The following is a 15,792-nucleotide window of genomic DNA, read 5'->3' as shown; positions in this document are numbered from 1 at the left end:
GTGGTCGCAGTCAGACATAACTGAAGAGCACCCCTCCACGCACGCATGCATGTACACACACACACACACACACACACACACACACACACGTGATAATGGGTCAGCTGAGGAAAGGCTGAGTGGGTTATTCAACCATGTGTATTTGCTTCTTAAACTTTACCATCCCTTCCATATGTTTCTAAAGTCCTTCCTTTATTCTCTTCCATTTTTACTTTACATTCTTTTCCTGGGCCATCGTATCACTTGGCTCCTCAGGGCTAGTGACTTCCGTATTTTTATCGCAGAATGTCCCTCAAATACTCACTGAGCGTCAACTTAGTGTCAGGTGTTCTTTTCAACACTGGGATTAGAGAGAGTGATCTCTGCCCTCATGAAGCTTAGGTAGATTATTTTTGAAAAGTAGTAAGTGGTAAAATAATGAATAAATTATTTAATATGCTAGAAAGTGGCAAATTCTCATGAAAAAAAGAGAAGGTGGAGTGTGGTAAGAGGACTGAGAATGAGAGGGGCTGGGTAGGGTCACTTTGCGCTGTTTAGTTCCATGGTCAGGATGGACTTCAGTGAGAAGGTGGGTTATGAGTGAGTAATGAAAGGCAGTGAGACAGTTAGCCATGAGGAAACTGAGGAGCAGTGTTCTTTTAGCTGGCACATTCAGGAACCAACAGGGAGACGTGTGTCTGGAGCAGGGTGAGTGAGCGGGAGAACGGTAGGTCAGGAGAGGAAGTTAGTGAGGTCACGGAGGACAGATTGTTAAAGATGGATTATGGAGGCCATAGTTGTTAAGACTTTTGCTGTTTCTCTGAGTGAAAGAGAGGCTCATTCAAGGTTTTGAACAGAAAGTCAGCATGATCTGAGCTATATTTCTAGAAGACTTTGCAATGTTGAGAACAGAATATAAGAGTATTTAGGAGACTTAGGCAAAATATGATGGTGATTTAGATCCTGGATAGTAGCAATGAAGGTGTGTAGATGTGGATAGATCTTGAAGCAAAATCACTGCTGATGGTGACTGCAGCCATGAAATTAAAAGATGCTTACTCCTTGGAAGAAAAGTTATGACCAAACTAGACAACATATTAAGAAGCAGAGACAGTACTTTGCCAACAAAAGTTCGTCTAGTCAAGGCTATAGTTTTTCCAGTAGTCATGTATGGTTGTGAGAGTTGGACTATAAAGAAAGCTGAGTGCTGAAGAATTGATGCTTTTGAACTGTGGTGTTGGAGAAGACTCTTGAGAGTCCCTTGGACTGCAAGGAAATCCAACCAGTCCATCCTGAAGGAAGTCAGTCCGGAATATTCATTAGAAGAACTGATGTTGAAGCTGAAACTCCAATACTTTGGCCACCTGATGCGAAGAGCTGACTCATTTGAAAAGACTCCGATGCTGGGAGATTGACGGCGAGAGGAGAAGGGGACGACAGAGGATGAGATGGTTGGATGGCATCACCGACTCAGCAGGCATGAGTTTGAGTGAACTCCGGGAGTTGGTGATGGACAGGGAGGCCTGGCGTGCTGCAGTCCATGGGGTCACAAAGAGGCGGACAGGACTGTGACTGAACTGAACTGAACTGAAGCAAAGCCAGGTGGCAGTAGTGGTAAAGAATATGTCTGCCCATGCAGGAGACAAAAAGATGCAGCAGGTTTGATCCGTGGATTAGGAAGATGCCCTGGAGGGAGGGCATGGCAACCCACTCCAGTATTCTTGCCTGGAGAATCCCAGGGACAGAGGATCCTGGAGGGCCACAGTCCCTGGGGTCACAAAGAGCTGGACATGACTGAAGCAACTTAGCACTGAAGCAAAGCCAGCATAACCTCTTAATGTAATAGAGATGAGCGTTAGAGAGCCTCTAGAGCCCAGGAGAAGACAGCAAAGAAAGAAAAAAGGGAATGATCAGTGAAGAGGGAAAATCGAGAGAATCTGGTGACCTGGAATTCAGGTAAAGAGAGCGTATGGAGCTGCAGGGAAAACCACTTGTGTCAAGTGGCCTAGAAGTGTTGACTTAGCGACGATGGTTTCCACGTGGCTGGATCAGTGTTAGCATCATCTTTTAAAAGTCATCATTTTCTTCCTAGTTGTTAGCGTTGGTAGTTGAAATAACATCTTTTTGCCAAGCATTAGAATCCTTGTGTCTCTGACTCCAAATTCTATGCATTTTCAACTATTCCAGAGAATGAGCATCAATCCAAAATGGCTGGTAGGACTATTAAGGACAGTTTTGCAAGATTTTTCCAAGTTGTACCAAACAGTTGGAGTTTTATTGTATAAACCACTGAAGATTACAAGTAATATGATAAGGTTGGTATCTTAGAAGATAATTCTGGTTCAGAAATGGCTCTAGAAAGAAAAAGACTTCTTGATCTAAATAATTAGAAAAGTCCCTTAAACTTTCTTACCTTAGTAATTTTTAGGGTCATTGTTAACATTCTGTAGTTATTTTCTGCTTGTCATTTTTCTTGGCTCTTCAGTACTGCAAATTAAACGATGACGTCTTTTTAGTTAAGTTACTGTTTAAACTTTATCTGTACTGGTATTTTTCATTTGTCTTTCATTTTAAAATAGGGATAAAGTCATTTAAATATTAAATAAAACTGTGCTGTTTCAGCACTGATTTTATTGTTTGAATGACACCAGCTCAGGTTTATTGTTCTTTATTTTTTGAGATGATTAGGAATATTTCTTTATTTTTTTTAAACTGCAGCCTGATCCAATTTTTATTTTATTATTATTTTGGCTACACTGGGTCTTTGCTGTGGGGCTAGGGCTCTTCATTGTTGCGCACGGGCTTTCTCTACTTGTGGTATACAGGCTTCTCTAGTGAAGCTTGGGCTCTAAAGCATGAGGGCTCTCTAGTTGCAGCGTGCGAGCTTAGTTGGCCCATGGCGTGTGGGATCTTAGTTCCCTGACCAGGGATCAAACCCATTCCTCTGCATTGGAAGGTGGGTTCTTAACTACTAGACCACCAGGGAAGTCCCAGGAATATTTCTAAAGTCTTTTTTAATCAGATGTTTTCTATGTGACCTAAAAAATACTGTATGTGTTCAGTAGCTGCGTCATGTCCAATTCTTTGCTACCCCATGGACTGCAGCACGCCAGGCTTCCCTGTCCTTCACCATCTCCCAGAGCTTGCTCAAATTCATATCCATTGAGTCAGTGATTCTGTCTAACCATCTCATCCTCTGCCACCCCCTTCTCCTTTTGCCTTCAGTTTTTCCCAGCATCAAGGTCTTTTCCAATGAGTTGGCTCTTTGCATGAGGTACTCGAAGTATTGGCTCTTCAGCATTGGTCCTTCAATGAATATTCAGGGTTGATTTCCTTTAGCATTGACTGGTTTGATCTCCTTGCAGTCCAGGAGACTCTAGTGTCTTCCCCAGCACCACAGTTTGAAAGCATCAGTTCTTCAGCACTCAGCCTTCTTTATTGTCCAGCTCTCACATCTGTACATGACTACTGGAAAAACCATAGCTTTGCCTATGTGGACCTTTGTTGGCAAAGTGATGTCTTTGCTTTTTAATACTTTGTCCAGGTTTCCATAGCTTTCCTTCCAAAGGGCAAACATCTTTTAATTTCATGGCCACAGTCACCGCCCACAGTGATTTTGGAGCCTAAGAAAATAAAATCTGTCACTGCTTCCACTTTTTCCCCTTCTGTTTGCCATGAAGTGATGGGACCAGATGCCATGATCTTCATTTTTTGAATGTTGAGTTTTAAGCCAGCTTTTTCACTCTCTTCTTTCACCCTCATCAAGAGGCTCTTTAGTGTCTCATTTTCTGCAATTAGAGTGGCATTATCTGCATATCTGAGGTTGTTATTTCTGCTGGCAATTTTGATTCTAGCTTGTAATTAATCTAGCCCAGCATTTCACCTGATATACTCTGCATGTAAGTTAAATAAGTAGGGTGACAATTGACAACTTTGATGTGCTCCTTTCCAGTTTTGAACCAGTGTATATGTTGTTGCAAACATTTAGTTTTATAAACAGTTATTTTATGACTGGGTTGGAATGTAGATCTAATTATGTCTAATTTCCACAGGTATCTTCTCTTAATGGATCTTCAAGATAGAAACGAAAAACTCTTCTATAAATTGCTGATGTCTGACATTGAGAAATTCATGCCTATCGTGTATACTCCCACTGTGGGTCTAGCTTGCCAACAGTATAGTTTAGCATTTCGGAAGCCAAGGTATGTAAAGTTTTATTTTAAATACAGTTTGTGTCTTCATTTATTTTTTGTCAAGTTTTTGCTATAATTTAAAAAACTATGTAATGAAATAGAAGTTCAGAAAAATCTAAAACTTCATTTGGGCCCCTGGTGGCTCAGACAGTAAAGAATCTGCCTGCAGTGCAGGAGACCTGGGTTAGATCCCTGAGTTGAGCAGATCTGATGGAGGAGAGCATGGCAACCCATTACAGCATTCTTGCCTGGAGAATCCCCATGGATAAAGGAATGTGGTGGGCTAAAGAACATTAAATATAAATGTATATATGATATTTTAAAATATAGTGTTTCATTCCTAGATTTAAGATCATGGGGAAGTTATTTTTTATAAACCAATTTATGTTTCCTTTTACAGATACTAAATGAACATTTTTTGGGGTAAAAAAGGTAGTTGATCATAACTAAGTTTGTCTTTGAGACAGTAATTGCCTCTATTAAGCGTACATTTTGTAACTTAAAGATTTCAGATTTTCCTGAAAATAAGGAGTATTGTTGTTTAGTCGCTAAATTGTGTGCGACTTCTATGACGCAGTGGACTGTAGCTCATCAGGCTCCTCTGTCCATGGGATTTGTGGGTTGCCATTTCCTTCTCCAGCAGATCTTCCTGACCCAGGGATTGAACCCGAGTCTCCTGAATTGGCAGGCGGGTTCTTTACCACTGACTCACTATGGAAGCCAAAGGAGTATATTATTTCCTAAATTCAGAGTTGGCATTCAACAGGCTCTTTTGTTGATTTCCTTTAAGTGAAATTGTAACCATCTTTAAAGATGTATAAAATATAAAATGTAGTTTTTTTAAAACCATGGCTTTACTTTATCATGTTACTTTAAATACTTTTGCAGCAAGGAACAATTGAAATACATATTAATGCTTTTAACAGCAGCAACAACAAAAGCTCAAGTTGAATATTTATGTGCTGCTTATAGTTCTGAATTTAAAATGAAAAGAAATGTTTATAAGTTTATATCACAAATATAAAAGCCTACTGTAACTTCTGTCATTGAAAGGAATGTTTCAGAGGTAAGATCTGAAAGTTAGTAGATTTCACAAGATGTATTGATATAGTGGTAATATTTTGCGCATTTGTGCCAGTTGCCTTTTGTATAAAGAAAATAATTAGCCACATTATCCCTTATATAAAGAGAATAATCAATTGTAGATGGTCTGTTAAATTTCCTTAATAGCACATATCTGTGTTGCATTTATGTAATGGCTATGTTAACAGAGAAATTTTTTTTTCATAGAAAAACAAGAGTTAGAATTTAGCTGGTAACTGTATTATGATGAATAATTCTTTTTTGAGTATATAAATATTTTCTTTTTTAATTAAATAAGCAATACATGTTCATTATTGAAAAATGAGAAAATAAAAATATACAAAAGAAGAAGTATTTTAAGAATACCTAATGTCTTGATAACAAAAAAACTCGATACAATACTGTTTTCCTTATAGAAGGGATCATACTATATAAACTGTTCTTTACCTATCAGGTTATAGGTAGGTAAGTAGGTATATAAATAAGTAGGAGGGGAGAGGGAGAGGCAGAGATGGGGCAAGACCTAGCACAGCATTTGTATCAAAATGCTCACACGTGTTGATTTTAGGTGACATATTCATGGTATTCTATCAAATTTTATGCAGTATTTCAAATTATTTTTTAATTGAACAATAATTACTTTACAGAATTTTGTTGTTTTCTGTCAAGCCTCAACCTGAATCAGCCATAGGTATACATATATTCCCTCCCTTATTGAACCTCCCCCCCATCTCCCTCCTCACCCCACCCCTATAGATTGATACAGAGCCCCTGTTTGAGTTTGTTAGCCAAATTCCCGTTGGCTCTCTATCTTGCATATGGTGATGTAAGTTTCCATGTTACTCTCTCCAGGCGTCTCACCCTCTCCTCCCCTCTCCCCATGGCCACAAGTCTGTTCTCTATGTCTGCTTCTCCACGGCTGCCCTGCAGTAAATTCTTCAGGACCATTTTTCTAGATTGTGTATATATGCGTTAGAATACAATGTTTACCTTTCTCTTTCTATTTACTTCACTCTGTATAATAGGTTCTAGGTTCATCCACCTCATCAGAACTGACTCAAATGCATTTCTTTTTATGGCTGAGTAATATTCCACTGTGTATATGCACCACAACTTCTTTATCCAGTCATCTGTATCTAGGTTGCTTCCATGTTCTAGCTATTGTAAATCTTGCTGCAGCGAACGATGGGATACATGTGTCTTTTTCAGTTTTGGTTTCCTCAGGGTAGATGTCTAAGGAGTGGGATTGGTGGGTCATATGGTGGTTTTATTCCTAGTTTTTTAAGGAATTTCCATAGTGGCTGTATCAATTATATTCCCACCAACAGTGCAAGAGTGTTCCCTTTTCTCCACACCCTCTCCAGCATTTATTGTTTGTAGACTTTTTGATGATCGCCATTCTGATTGGTGTGAGGTGATGTCTCATTGTAGTTTTGATTTGCATTTCTCTAATAATAAGAGATGTTGAGCATCTTTTCATGTGTTTGTTAGCCATCTGTATGTCTTCTTGGGAGAAATGTCTGTTTAGGTATTTTTTCCTCTTTTGTATTGGGTTGTTTGTTTTTCTGGTATTGAGTTGTGTGAGCTGCCTATATATTTTGGAAATTAATCCTTTGTCAGTTGTTTCATCTGCTATTATTTTCTCCCTTTCCGAGGGTTGTCTTTTGACCTTGCTTGTAGCTTCCTTTGCTGTGTAAAAGCTTTTAAGTTTAATCAGGTCCCACTTGTTTACTTTTGTTTTTATTTCCATTAATTCTGGTCCTGGGCTTTTGTTTTTTGGCAGATTTTGTCAGAGCTTCAGTTTCAATGCTTATAATTGGGTTGTTCATAATTTGTTTCTTCCTGGTTTCGTCTTAGAAGATTAAAGTTTTCTAAGAGTGTCTGTTTCTTCTTCCAGGTTCTCCATATGGTTGTTTATAATAGTCTCTTATAATCCTTTGTATTTCTGCATTGTCCATTGTAACCTCTCCTTTTTCATTTCTAATTTTGTTTTGATTCTTCTCTCTTTTTTTCTTAATAAGTCTGGCTAAAGGTTTGTCGATTTTATCTTCTCAAAGAACCAACTTTTAGTTTTATTAATCTTTACTACTGTTTCTTTCATTTCTTTTTCATTTATTTCTGGTCAGATCTTTATTTCTTTCCTTCTACTAGTTTTGGGGGTTTTTGGTTCTTCTTTTTTCATTTGGTTTAGGTGTAAAGTTAGGTTGTCTGTTCAATGTTTTTCTTGTTTCTTGAGGTAGGATTGTATTGCTATAAACTTCCCTCTTAGGACTGCTTTTGCTGCATCCCATGGGTTTTGAGTTGTCGTGTTTTCATTGTCATTTATTTCTAGAAATTTTTTGATTTCCCTTTTGATTTCTTCAGTAACGTGTTGGTTATTGAGAAACATATTGTTTAATCTCCATGTATTTGTGTTTCCTACAGTTTTCTTCTTGTAACTGATACCTTCTCTCATAGCATTGTGGTTGGAGAAGATGTTTGATATGATTTTAACTTTTCTTACATTTACTGAGATTTGATTTGTGACCCAAGATGTGGTCTATCCTGGAGAATGTTCCATGTACACTTGAGAAGAAGGTGTATTCTTCTGCATTTGGGGGGAATATTCTGAAGATATCAATGAGATCCATCTCATTTAATGTATCATTTAAGACTTGTGTTTCCTTATTAATTTTCTGTTTTGATGATCTGTCCATTGGTGTGAGTGGGTGTTAAAGTCTCCTACTATTATTGTGTTACTGTCAATTTCTCCTTTTATGTCTCTTAATGTTTGTGTTATGTCTTGAGGTGCTCTTATATTGGGTGCATAGATATTTACAATTGTTATGTCTTCCTCTTGGATTGATCCCTTGATTATTATGTAGTGTCCTTCCTTATCTCTTGTAATCTTCTTTATTTTAAGGTCTATTTTGTCTGATATGAGTATTGTTACTCCAGCTTTCTTTTGCTTCCTATTTGCATGGAATATATTTTTCCATCCTCTAATTTGCAGTCTATATGTGTCTTGAGGTCTGAAGTCGGTTTCTTGTAGACGTCATATATGTGGGTCTTGTTTTTGTATCCATTCAGCCAGTCTGTGTCTTTTTGTTGGAGCATTTAATGCATTTACATTTAAAGTAATATGTGTTCTGATTGCCATTTTCTTAATTGTTTGGGGTTGATTTTGTAGATCTTTTTTCTTCTCTTGTATTTCTTGAGTATATAAGTCCCTTTAACATTATTGTAAAGCTGATTTGGTGGTACTGAATTTTCTTAACTTTTGCTTGTCTGAAAAGCTTTTTATTTCTCCATCAATTTTGAATGAGATCCTTCCTGGGTATAGTCATCTTGGTGGTAAATTTTTCCCTTTCAGTACTTTAAATATATCCTGCCATTCCCTTCTGGCCTGCAGAGTTCATGCTGGGAGATCAGGGTTTACATGTATGGGGTTTCCCTTGTATGTTACTTGTTGCTTCTTCCTTGTTGCATTTAATATTCTTTCTTTGTGTGTAGTCTTTATTAGTTTGATTAGTATGTGTCTTGGCATGTTTATCCTGTATGGAACTCTTTGCATCTCTTGGACTTTATTGACTGTTTCCTTTTTCCATGTTGGGGAAGTTTTCAACTATGCTCTCTTCAAAAATTTTCTCATACCCTTTCTTTCTCTCTTCTTCTTCTGGGACCCCTATTATTTGAATGTTGGTGTGTTTGATGTTGTCCCAGAGGTCTCTGAGACTATCCTCAGTTCTTTTCATTCTTTTTACTTTATTCTGCTCTTCAGAAGTTATTTCAACCATTTTATCTTCCAGCTCACTGTTTCATCCTTCTGCTTTAGTTAGTCTGCTGTTGATTCCTTCTAGAGTATTTTTAATTTCAGTAATTGTGTTGTTTGTCTCTGATGTTTATTCTTTAATTCTTCTAGGTCTTTGTTTATTGATTCTTAACATTTTCTCCATTCTGTGTTCAAGGTTTTTAATCTTTATTATCATTATTCTGAATTATTTTTCAGGTAGTTTGCCTATCTCCTCTTCATTTATTTGGACTTCTGTGTTTCTAGTTTGTTCTTTCATTTGTGTAGTATTTCTATGCCTTTTCATGATTATTTTTTTAACTTACTGTGTCTGAGGTCTCCTTTTCCCAGGCTTCAAGGTTGAATTCTTCCTTCCTTTTGGTTTCTCCCCTCCTAAGGTTGGTCCAGTGGTTTGTGTGAGCTTCGTATAGGGTGAGATTTAGGCTGAATTTTTATTTGTTTGCTTGTTTTTCCTCTAATGGGCAAGACTGAGTAAGGTGGTAATCATGTCTGCTAGTGATTGGGTTTGTATTTTTGTCTTGTTTGTTGTTTAGATGAGGTGCCCTGCACAGGGTGCTGCTGGTGATTGGGTGATGCCGGGTCTTGTATTCAGGTGGTTTCCCTGGTGTTAGTCCTCACTATTTGATACTCCCTAGGGTTAGTTCTCTGGTAGTGTAGGGTCTTGGAGTCAGTGTGCCCACTCCAAAAGCTCAGGGCTTGATCTCGAGTTTTGTGTGGTTCTGTTCTTTTCCACTGGTCAGGTACTCCTGTCCGCTCTCAGCTGGTGTTCTGCATGCACTTCTATGTCTGAAGGTGTATTCCTGATGTATCTGTGGAGAGAGATGTACTCCACATCCACCTACTCCTCCGCGATCTTGTTCTCCTTTTTTTTTTCCCTTTGTGCTTTCTAGTTTCACTGGCTCATAAGGTGGCCGGACCCAGAGGCCTCCCAGCTGGTGCTTCAGATCCGAGTCTGTATTGCAAATTTAAAGGAACACTTTACTGATACAGAGAAAGTAAACTTGCCACAATTATTTGTAAATGATTATTTTATGGCAGTTTTCTGTCATGTTGACCTTTAATGTGTATATTTTGTTAAATTTTTGATGATTTTTGAAGATATTTTTATTGAGATAATATTTGAAATGTTTCAGGTAAATAATGGAAAAGTTGATTTGACATTTACATGCATTACAATATGATCACCACAGTAAGTTGTCTAGTAACTATCTGTCCCTATACAAAGTTATTAGAGTATTATTGACCATATTCCTTGTGCTGTATATTATATCCCTGTGACTTAACTGAAAGTTTGTAGCTCTTAATCTTCACCTTTTTTGCACAATTTCCCACCCTGCCCACCTGTGATAACCACCTGTTTGTTCTTTGTATGTATGAGTCTGTTTTCTTTCTGTTTATTTTGTTTTTTTAGATTCAACGTGTTAGTGACATCATATGGTATTTGTGGTATTTGTCTTTCTCTTGACTTATTTCACTTAACGTGATACCCTGGATCCTCCCAGTTGTTCCAAATAGCAAGATTTAATCCTTTTTATGAGTAATATTCCATTGTGTGTGTGTGTGTGTGTGTGTGTGTGTGTATATATGACCATAGTGTGGTGTCAGTCACTCAGTCATGTTTGACTCTTTGCGACCCCATGGACTGTAGCCCACCAGGATCCTCTGTCCATGGGATTTCCCAGGCAAGAATACTGGAGTGGGTTTCCTTTCCCTTCTCCAGGGGATCTTCCCAACCCAGGCATCGAAACCTGGGTCTTCCGCAATGCAGGCAGATTCTTTCCCATCTGAGGCACAGGGGAAGTCCATATGTGACCATATATATAGTAAATATATATATATATATCACATCTTTTTTATCTATTTGTCTATCACTAGACACTTAGTTTATTTCTATATCTTGGCTGCTGTAAATACTTCTGCAATGTACATTTTCTTTGAGTATATACCCAAGAGTGAAATAGCTGGATCATGTGGTAGTTCAATTTTTAACTTTTTTGAGGAGCCTCCATAATATTTTCTGTAGTGGCTGCAGCAATGTGCAGTCGTACCAATGTTCCCTTTTCTCCACATGCTCACCAGCACTTGTTAATTTGTTGTCTTTTTGTTGATAGCCATTCTGACAGGTGTTAGGTGGTATCTCATTGGTGGTTTTGATTTGCGTTTCCCTGATGATTAGTGATGTTAATAATCTTAATTTATTTTAGATGTTAATCCCTTATTGGACATGTATTCGCTGTATCTTGGGTGAGTTTTGCTTTGTCTGCCTCCTAGGTCACTGGTTCGTTCTTCTGTACCATCTAATCAACTGCTAAATCTAATTTGTACCATCTAATTCAGTCCTTCTAGTGTGTTTTTCTTTCAGTTATTCTTCAACTCTGACTGGTTCATTGTTAACATTTTTTAACTCTTTGTTGAAATTTTCACTGGTTTCATCCATTCTTCTCCCAACTTTGGTGATTGTCTTTATGATCATTACCTTGAATTCTTTTTTTAAGTGTATTACTTATCTCTGTTTCATTTAGTTCATTTTCTGAGATTTTGTCTTTGTTCTTTCAGTTGGGACATAGTCCTCTGTCTTCTCATTTTATCTAATTCTCTTTTTGTATCTGTGTAGTACTTAAGTCTGTTATGTCTCCTAGTCTTGGAAAAGCGGTCTTATGTAGGAGACATTCCATGAGTCCTAGCAATGTACTCCTCTCTGCTCATTAGAGATGTGTGCACTGGGAGTGCTTCCTATGTGGGCTGCATGTGCCATTAGTTGGGGTGGAGCTGACTTCCCCCTGCCCAGCCCTGTGTGGTTACTGTGGGTACAGCCCAGGGTGGATGGAGCAGGTCCCAGAGTTAATGGGCTGGAGGGAGGATTCAAAGATGGTGCTTGCCAACGTCTCTATCAGCATGGTGCGACGAGAGACCCGACCCCAGGGGGAGTCCCAGCTGCCTCCTGTCTCTCTGGAATGCTTTCCAAGATCAACAGGTGGGTCTTACACAGGCACCTCTCAAATTACTACCATTGTGCCAGGACTCAGCTTGTGAGATTTTCTTCTCACCCTTTAAGGGGGAGTCTCTGGCTCCTGTATCTCTCCTGCTCTCCCAAATGTAGGCTCCACTGGTTTTCAAAGCCAGATGTTCTAGGGACTCATCTTCTGGTACAGGATCCCCAGGCTGGGGAGCCCAGAATGGGTCTCAGACCCTTTGTTTCTCGGGGAGGACCACTGTGATGGTGATGTTCTTCCTGTTTGTGGGTCGCCAGAAGGGTCATGTGGGTCCTCAGTAAGCTGTGTGTTTACTTCTTCTATGTATCCATTTCATTGTGGCTCCTCGCTCCGTATATTTCAGTTCAGTTCAGTCACTCAGTCGTGTCTGACTCTTTGTGACCCCATGGACTGCAGCACACCAGGCTTCCCTGTCCATCACCAACTCCCAGATCATACTCAAATTTATATCCATCAAGTCAGTGATGCCATCCAACCATCTCATCCTCTGTCGTCCCCTTCTCCTCCCGCCTTCAGTCTTTCCTAGGTGCAGGGTCTTTTCCAATGAGTCAGTTCTTCACATCAGGTGGCCAAAGTATTGGAGTTTTAGCTTCAGCATCAGTCCTTCCAATGAATATTCAGGACTGATCTCCTGGTTGCATCTCCTTGCAGTCCAGGGACTCTCAAGAGTCTTCTCCAACACCACAGTTCAAATGCATCAATTCTTTGGTGCTCAGCTTTATGGTCCAACTCTCACATCCATATGTAACTACTGGATAAAACCATAGCTTTGACTAGATGGACTTTTATTGGCAAAGTAACATCTTTGCTTTTTAATATGCTGTCTAGGTTGATCATAGCTTTTCTTCCAAGGAGCAAGCATCTTTTAATTTCATGACTGCAGTCACCATCTGCAGTGGTTTTGGAGCCCCCCAAAATAAAGTTTCTCACTGTTTCCAATGTTTCCCCATCTATTTGCCATGAAGTGATGGGATCAGATGCCATGATCTTAGTTTTTTGAATGTTGAGTTTTAAGCCAACTTTTTCACTCTCCTCTTTAACTTTCATCAAGAGGCTCTTTTGTTCCTGCTCTTCAATTTCTGCCATAAGAGTGGTGTCATCTGCATACTGGAGGTTATTGATATTTCTCCTGGCAATCTTGATTCCAGCTTGTGCTTCATCTAGCCTGGCATTTCACATGATGTGTTACAAAATGTTATATATCTTTAGTTGTGAAAAATCTTTTCTGCTAGTCTTTTGTTGTTATTGTTCAGTTGCTAAGTCATGCCCAACTCTTTGCGACCCCATGGACTGCAGCACACGAGGCCTCCCTGTCCATCACCAACTGCCATAGTTTACTCAAACTCATGTCCATTGAGTTGGTGATGCCATGCAACCATCTCATCCTCTGTCACCTCCTTCTCCTCCTGTCCTCAATCTTTCCCAACATGAGGGTCTTGTCCAGTTAGTTGGCTTTTCATATCAGGTAGCCAAAGTATTGGAGCTTCAGCTTCAGCATCAGTCCTTTCAGTGAATATTCACGGTTGATTTCCTTTAGGATTGACTGGTTTGATCTCTTTGCCATCCAAGGGACTCTTAAGAGTCTTCTCTAGCACCACAATTCGAAAGCATTAGTTCTTTGGTGCTTAGCCTTCTTTATAGTTCAGCTCTCACATCTGTACATGACTACTGTAAAAGCCATAGCTTTGACTATATGGACCTTTGTTGGCAAAATAATGTCTCTGGTTTTTAATATGCTGTGTAGGTTTGTCATAGCTTTTCTTCCATGGAGCAAGTATCTTTTATTTTTTTATTTGTAAAAAATATATTTTTTTATTGAAGTATAGTTGATTTACAGTGTTAGAGGTGCACAGCAAAATGATTCAGTTAAACAAATACACATATATTATTTTTGAAATTATTTTCCATCATAGGTTATTATAAGATATTGACTAGTTCCCTGTTCTATACAGTAAACCTTTGTTGCTTGTTGCATATCTGTTTTTTTAATTGGAAATCTTGCATTCTACTCATACTAAGTCAAACAAGTAGAATCAAAATGTCATAATGTTTTTTAGTTAGGCAAAAATTCATTTTCATAAAATATATGTATTATATGTATATATATACACACACAAAAGCTTTTCTACTACACTTGGTAAAGGCTTGGGAAAGAACATGAAAAAAAAGAGGAGATGGAGAAATTGGAGAACATAGACTAAATGAAATGGAAGCACTGAATATTAAATAGAAAAAGTGAAACAAATTAGGTAAAAGTAAAAAAATCAGCATATAGTTCAGTTGTTTTTAAACATGACTGCTTATTATAAGCATATCTGGAACTCTGGAGAAAAAAAATTTCAAGATAATTCGGATATGCATCTGGATTTTAAAAAGTGGTAACAGGTTTTTCTATTAGATCTTAGTTTTGGTGATTTAGACTTCTATTATTTTTCTGTTGACCAATCATAATACAGTGGTATTAAGTGAGTAATAGTTAAATAATCACAATAGTAAAAGATGTTTATCAGTTTTCACAATCAATAGCCAGACAGAAAATAAAAAATAATTACAATTGCAAACCATAATGGGAAGATGGATTAATTAACAATATAAAATAATTATATAGAATTTGAGGGGGTCAAGCAGAGTGATGTGGTAAGTGGAATTGCATACGTGGACATGTTTTCATCCACCTGGGCAGTCTCTGTCTTTTGGTTGGTGCATTTAATCCATTTACATTTAAGGTAATTATTGATATGTATGATTCTATTACCATTTTCTTAATTGTTTTGGGTTTATTTTCTGTAGGTCTTTTCCTTGTCTTGTGTTTCCTGTGTAAAGAAGTTCCTTTAGCATTTGTTGTAAGGCTGGTTTGGTGGTGCTTAATTCTCTCTAACTTTTGCTTGTCTGAAAGCTTTTGATTTCTCCCATCAAATATGAAGGAGAGTCTTGCTGGGTGGAGTATTCTTGGTTGTAGGTTATTCCCTTTCATCACTTTAAATATATCATGCTGTTTCTTTCTGGCTTGTGGAGTTTCTCTTGAGAAATCAGCTGATAGCAGGATGGGAGTACCCTTGTATGATACTTGTTTTCCCCTTGTTGCTTTTAATATTTTATCTCTGTCTTTAATTTTTGTCAGTTTGATTACCATGTGTCTCGGAGTGTTCCTCCCTGGGTTTCTCCTTCCTGGGACTCTCTGTGCTTCCTGGACTTGGTTGACTATTTCCTTTCCCATGTTCAGGAGGTTTTCAGCTATTATCTCTTAAAAGTGTTTTCTCAGTCTTTCCTCTCTCTCTTTTCCTTCTGCAAATGTTGGTGCATTCAGGGTTGTCCCAGAGATCTCTTAGGCTGTCTTTATTTCTCTTCTTTCTTTTTTCTGTATTCTGTTCTGCAGCAGCGATTTCTACCATTCTGTCCTCCAGGTCATTCATCCGTTCTTCTGCTCAGTTACTCTGCTATTGATTCCTTCTAGTGCATTATTCGTCTCTGTTTGTTCTTCAGTTCTTTGGTAAACATTTCTTGCGTCTTCTCAATCTGTGTCTCAGTTCTTTTCCCAAGATCCTGGATCATCTTCACTCTCATTATTATGAATTCTTTTTCTGGAAACGTGTCTATCTCCACTTAATTTAGTTGTTTTTCTGGGGTTTTATCTTGTCCCTTCACCTGCAACATAACCTTCTGTTTTTGCATCGTGATTAACTTCCTGTAATATGTTTTTGTTTACCCACTGTGAGACTGTGCTGCTTGCTTCTTCAGTCTGCCCTCTGATGGC

The 15,792-nt window shown here is 38.3% G+C and overlaps 1 protein-coding gene across 1 annotated transcript in view; it reads left to right on the top strand.

Annotated features, from left to right (window-relative positions):
- ME1 (malic enzyme 1) overlaps window positions 1-15,792 on the top strand; it is a 209,496-nt gene that overhangs the window by 33,453 nt on the left and 160,251 nt on the right. Inside the window, exon 3 of the mRNA XM_040238953.1 lies at window positions 4,032-4,181. Within this exon, the coding sequence (XP_040094887.1) occupies window positions 4,032-4,181 (150 nt within the window). The remainder of the gene's footprint in view (window positions 1-4,031; window positions 4,182-15,792) is intronic.

Source organism: Oryx dammah, unplaced genomic scaffold (genome assembly GCF_014754425.2).
Source record: "Oryx dammah isolate SB20612 unplaced genomic scaffold, SCBI_Odam_1.1 HiC_scaffold_4, whole genome shotgun sequence".
Classification (NCBI taxonomy): Eukaryota; Metazoa; Chordata; class Mammalia; order Artiodactyla; family Bovidae; genus Oryx; species Oryx dammah.
This window is presented reverse-complemented; position numbering and strand designations above follow the sequence as displayed.